We start from the raw sequence: 6,000 nt of genomic DNA, 5'->3' as shown, positions 1-6,000 counted from the left end.
CTAGGTCTCTATCCCAAAGAGATTAAAGAAAAAGGAAAAGGAGGAGCTGTATCTACAAAAAATTTTATAAAAGCTTTTTTTGTGGTGGAAAAGAAATGAAAATGGTGAGGATGCCTATCAATTAGAGAATGGTTGAACAAGTTGCGATAGAATATGAGTGTGACAGAATTCTGCTATGCTGTACAAAATGTCGAGGAGACCTGGCTCTCAATCCACTGGGCCACCTAGCTACCCCAAAAATTCTTCTTACTGTAATGTCCAGAAAAGAAAAAAGTTCTAAATACAATACAGAGTAGAACAGAACCATCCTCTTCTCTGTCTCAGATACTGTTCTCCTATTTAATGTTGCTCAAATTTACATTAGTTTTTTGGTAGCCATAATGTGCATACTATTTAATTATACTGAGTTTGCCATCAACTCAAAATTATTAGTCTTTTTCATGTGAACTAGCCATGTTTTTCCCCTTCATCTTATACTTGTACTATTAATAATTGACTTCACTTTTATTTATCCCTACTCATCATTTGAATTTCAATGTGTCCAGCTCTTTGTAATGTTCATGTGGTCACCCACATATTCTCAAGCAGAACTCAGCATGTTCTAAAGCCCTCCCAGTTTTGTATACTTCACACATTTGATGTGTGTCATTGGACTTCGTCTAAGTTACAACTTTTAAAATATTGGGTTTGTGTGTGTGTGTGTGTGTGTGTGTGTGTTTGTTTGTTTGTTTGTTTGTTTGGAAATTCATCCCTGTCAGAGGTAAATAAAGTAAATATACAAATAAAATAATGCATAACAAGAATAAACATATAATTAAAAGGTAAATAAAATAATATATATTTAGGCAATATTTGGATCTCTCAGGAGAATATATTGTGACACTAACTTCACTTTTTCTGGCAGCTTCAGTCCCTCTAGCATCCCTCCAAATGGGTTTAGCCATACTATTCCACAGTTTGGTTTGAGAACTATCACTTCCTCTATTAGCCTGTGAAAGTGCTACCTTCCTCTACTACTTGGCTAGAAATTCCAGTCATTACTCCCCTCATCCCTTTGCTGGATTATGTATACAGTGTATAAATACAATATTTCCAGAGGGCCACTCCTAAAATGTACTTAGTTTACTTGAGAAGAGAAAGAATTCTGGGCTTTCTGCTGCTACCAGGTTCCATCTTGAATATATTAACATAAATTAGTTTATCTACTTTACTAAGTGTCCAATATCTCCTACCCTTGAGGAAAAGATACAATGGGCAGGTATGCATGAGTGGTTTGGAAGACTGAGAACATGAGATAAAAAGAACATGAACTACTGAGGGCAGGCAATTGGCACCAAAGAGGGAACAATATCAAGGTTGAGAAGTTGGAGCCAAAGACAAACTTTATTTACTTGGCAATACTGCTTAAACTCTTCGCCCTTTTCACTTGTGCACAAGTGCTATCATAAGCCAAACATGTGTTTATGTATTTCCATTGCATATGGCATTATTTTTCATAGGCATGTAATAATTAGTAATGATAATAACTAGCTTTAATAGTACTTTAAGTTTTGCAAAGCACGTTACATGGGTTTACTAGTTTGAGTTAACATATATTACATTGTTCCTTAGATATTCAAGAGAAGGTACTTTTTATCTCCTGTATCTGATTGCAAACTTTCTTTGGAAAGAGAATAAATGCCCTTCCTTTCCTGCCTCCGTATCTCCTGACATCCCCCAGACTGGGGATCCATGTTCATCAGCGCCCAGATACAGTTCTTTGCATTTGCTCTTGTTAGCCTTTTTGTTTACTTTCAGGTACTGCGTGTGATGGTGTCGATTGTGATGGTATGTCAATTGTGATGGTGGCATTTGTGATATGATTACTTAAAGCAGGGGCCAGGGCAAAGCCTCACTTACCATCAAAGCAAGGACTCAGGCACACTCTCCCATCACCATCTCTTAAACAGTCAATCCACCACCACACGGTAATAGTTTCTATTTTCCTAAACACTCTACTTTTGTAGGAGATTTTTCTAAAGAGGCTGAATTTGGGAAGTGAAATTGTATGGATTATGTATATTGTGCTCATTCTGAGGTTGACTGACTAGGATGTGGAATCCAGGAAATGATCTCTCTCATTATGGGTTTCTCTTTCCTAAAGGTCTAGATGTTAGACCAGGAAAGACTCCATCTATCTGAAGTAGGGACAAGGAAGCAGATTAAGACCATCTCAGATTTTCAGGGTTCATGGATTGTACTTATTTCTACTTTTAGAGCACATGCCATATCGTTTAATGTGAAAGAGTATTTACCAAGCCCTATTTTCCCTCTGCCAAGACTTTCATAGCATGGTTCTAACTTAGGTTCTTTCAGATCCTTGGGTATAGGAGTTAACCTGCCATCTTTCATATTTACAAAGACCACATTTCTGATTATCTGAGCGAGGCATGTTTTGAACAAGTCATGTAAGCTTTTAGGAACTCCTTACATGTAAAAGAATCTCTTTGTAGTAACATGCTGTAATTTCTTAGTTAGCTGGATTATATAGTTCTGGTTTCCTCTTGGTTGTTGTTGTTATTTTTTTTAATCCTTACCTTCTCTTTGGGGATCAATACTGAGTATTGGTTCCAAGGCAGAAGAGTGGTAAGGATTAGGCAATTGAGGTTAAGTGACTTGCCCAAGGTCACATAGCTAGGAAGTGTTCTGAGGTCATTGAACCCAGGACCTCCCATCTAGGCCTGGCTCTCTATACCCTGGGCCACCTAACTGCCCCTTCTCTTAGTTTCTTGACTTCTAAAGTTGAAGCTTAAGTCTCAGAATGTCCAAAAAAGAGAGTAACAACCATTGTTCTGTAAATTAATGCTCTCTTCCCCTTCTCTCCCAACCATTGCCGTTTAACTTCTAAGATGGAGTTCAGCTATACAAAATAACCCCGGGAGGAATTGCCTAACATAAAGCTAAGAAGGTACAAAGATTCCATGGCTACCAACTGTTATGGGGATGTTGACAGGGTCATTATTCATTATCCATTCTTTCTACAGGTGTTCTAGTGTTCCGTGTCTGACAAATCCTGTACTATATTCCTGCAAAAACAAAAACCCTCCCTAACTTTCTTTCTTTGAATCATTCAAAATGATTCAAAATTTAGCTGGGCAGTTTCAATATTATTTATTCCCAAGATGGCCTATGAAAATAAGAGACATGGACATTTGCTAAGGACCCATGCCAGATGCTAACATTTGATTTAAGGAAGAGTATGATAGACAATGTCCTCCGTGGATCTGTCTGATTTCCATCCTCTGGTTTTGACAAAACTATTTCCTTGTGGTTCTGGCCTTTTAAAGAAAAGCTGTTGAAGTTTACCTCTCACCTTGTAAAATGGTTTTAGTAGACCAGGCTATTAATTAAATGGAGGTTTTGTTCTCTCTGCCAGTGGCGGAAGTGTACATTTGGCTTACGGTTTTTAAGGGTAGCAGATTTATAGCCCTTTTAATCTGTTCTGTGAAATCAGCAATGAGGGAGGGGAAAATCCTCATGATTCTCAAGGAGGTCCAGCTGAATCCAAATGGGAATCTCACTGGGTGTGTTCAAGAGGTGTGAATCTTTCTTAAGAGAATTCCATAAATGTGTCTTTTGCCTTCCAATCAATCTCACTCTGTGTAGGCTATATAGAAATGAAAGATGGAAATGGGAAGGTCTAAATATGCATAAAGTATGATCTGCATATATAAACATATAGTTCCTTATAGAAGAGAAATTCTATCAGATTGCACCATGGGGAAAATAATGTAGGGTTACTTAGTTACTAATTAAACTGTGGGAGATTTCAGTTCAACTGTGTGAGAATTTTATTTTTCATATACTGTATTAATTTCTTTTTTTCCCCTAAAGCCCTTATCTTCCATCTTAGAGTCAATACTGTATATTGGTTCTAAGATAGAAGAAAGGTAAGTAGGCAATGGGGATTAAGTGACTTACACATGGTCACACAGTTAAGAAGTGTGAAATCAGATTTAAACCCAGAACATCCCATCTCTAGGGTCTGGCTATCAATCCACTCACTTAGCTGCCCCATATAGGGGCTCCCTTCCATCTACTGCTTTTTATATTTTCTTTGTTCTTAGGAATTCCAAAGAACCAAAGAAAATGTTTAATAAAATTTAGCGAATAGAAAAGGAAGAAGATAATTCTCTTCCTGGTGATCTCCCTCACCTATGGTGTGGGGAAAGAGGTTGTATCTAATGGACTATCTCTTAATTAGCTATTTACCAATTAGAGGATGTCTGTGATGCTCAAGGGAAGGGCTGAATAGTGAGATCTTAAAACTCTATTTATAGATCTGCCTAAAAAGCATTCAGGGTCTTTGGTCTTCAGGGGGGGGCCACTGACCTATCAAACTATTGATTATAATGTTAGCTAATCAATAAATTGATATTCCTTTAAAAAAATAAACCCTTACCTTCCATCTTAGAATCAGTACTAGATATTGGTTCCAAGGCAGAAGAGAGGGATAAGGGCTAGGCAATGGGAGTTTAAAGTGACTTGCCCAGGGTCACCCAGCTCGGAACTATCTGATGTCAGATTTGAACCCAGGACCTCCTATCTCTAGGCCTACTCTTAATCCACTGAAGCCACCTAGCTGCCCCTAATAAATTGATATTCTTCCCAAAACCATCTTTCAAATAATTTTAATGTCAACAACCCCATCATTTTTGCAGATAAGAAAATGGGTCCAGTGGAATTAAGTGACTTGTTCACAGGTATTATGGCAAAATGAAGAATATATACATGATTTCTGCCTTTAAGGAGCTAATAATCAATTTGGGGGAATTTTTACTAGCTCAAACAATTGAGCATGAAATAATTATATATGAGATGTTTTATAAACATACAAATAACATATACTGCACACATACGGTACTATATATGTGTGTGTGTTTTCATTTGGACCACTGATATCAGCAAGGACCAGTTTTCTCTTCCCTCTTGTTAGCAGATAGATGTGAAAGCTAGGGCCAAACCGTACAATGTAGATTTTTTTTCCTCTCCTAACCACTTTGGGGTCTGGTAAAGCTAGTATCCTCATACAATGAAGAGAGCACTGCACTTGTAATGAAGACTTGAGATTACTGAATTCCAGCTTTGACCTTTACCTGATTCTGTGGTCTTTGACAAGTCACTTAACTTTGCCTGGGTCTCATTTCCTCCTCTGCAAGATGAAACAGTTGGATTAAGCTACCCCTCAGCTTGCTTCTAGCTCTAGATCCATGATCTAATGATTCTCTCCTCCAGGAACCTAAATTTGGAGCTAGAGGTTTAGATTCCAGGAAAATTTTGTCTCTAGACCTCAGTTCTCTCATTTGCAAAATGAGGGATTAAAATTGTATTAGGTTATCCCTAAGGATCCTTTTCCACTCTATGATTCTAAAAATGGTATAGTTAGTCTTCAAGGCATTGTATGTGAAGCATTTTTTAAAGAACCAAATTTGGGCTATCTCCTTACCTATATGATCTTTTAGTAAACCTTGTCTTGTCAGAGTTATTCAGGGAAAGAGAAATTCAACTCCATATAGCTACAGTATATAGAAAGTTTTCTAACAGTATGGGCTCTTTAGTATAGGGGCATTCTTACTCTGGTGAGTTTTAAGATTATATATGATTTAAAGGTTAAATCCCTTTAGAAGAAGGGTCCTGGGTCGCTGATCTTGGTCTCTAATATTAGCAGTAGTCATTTGGCAGAGGAGACCAAATTCTAAGACGATTTATACTACAAATCCAAAAAGTGGAATACATACCTATGTGCCAAACTAGTTTTAGGTAAAGAAAGTTCCAGCCATGTGCCCTCTCTGAGAAGAAGGAAAATCAGTTTACTTGACTAGACCTCTCCTTATTTAGCTTTAAGATACTTGTTTCAGAATCTATTTTCTTAAAAAGAAGAGTTTTCTTTTTTATATGTCTGGTTAACAAAAGTGGCTGCCGCCTAGATTGGCCTGTGTGGATCAATCAGATTCAATGTTC

The 6,000-nt window shown here is 37.4% G+C and overlaps 1 protein-coding gene across 1 annotated transcript in view; it reads left to right on the top strand.

Annotated features, from left to right (window-relative positions):
- Window positions 1-1,731: 1,731 nt before the first annotated feature.
- LOC123241533 (glycerol-3-phosphate dehydrogenase [NAD(+)], cytoplasmic-like) overlaps window positions 1,732-6,000 on the top strand; it is a 96,177-nt gene continuing 91,908 nt past the window's right edge. Inside the window, exon 1 of the mRNA XM_044669157.1 lies at window positions 1,732-1,827. Within this exon, the coding sequence (XP_044525092.1) occupies window positions 1,732-1,827 (96 nt within the window). The remainder of the gene's footprint in view (window positions 1,828-6,000) is intronic.

Source organism: Gracilinanus agilis, chromosome 3 (assembly GCF_016433145.1).
Source record: "Gracilinanus agilis isolate LMUSP501 chromosome 3, AgileGrace, whole genome shotgun sequence".
In the NCBI taxonomy this organism is placed as follows: Eukaryota; Metazoa; Chordata; class Mammalia; order Didelphimorphia; family Didelphidae; genus Gracilinanus; species Gracilinanus agilis.
The sequence above is the reverse complement of the archived record's forward strand: the minus strand, read 5'-3'. Positions and strand labels throughout refer to the sequence as shown.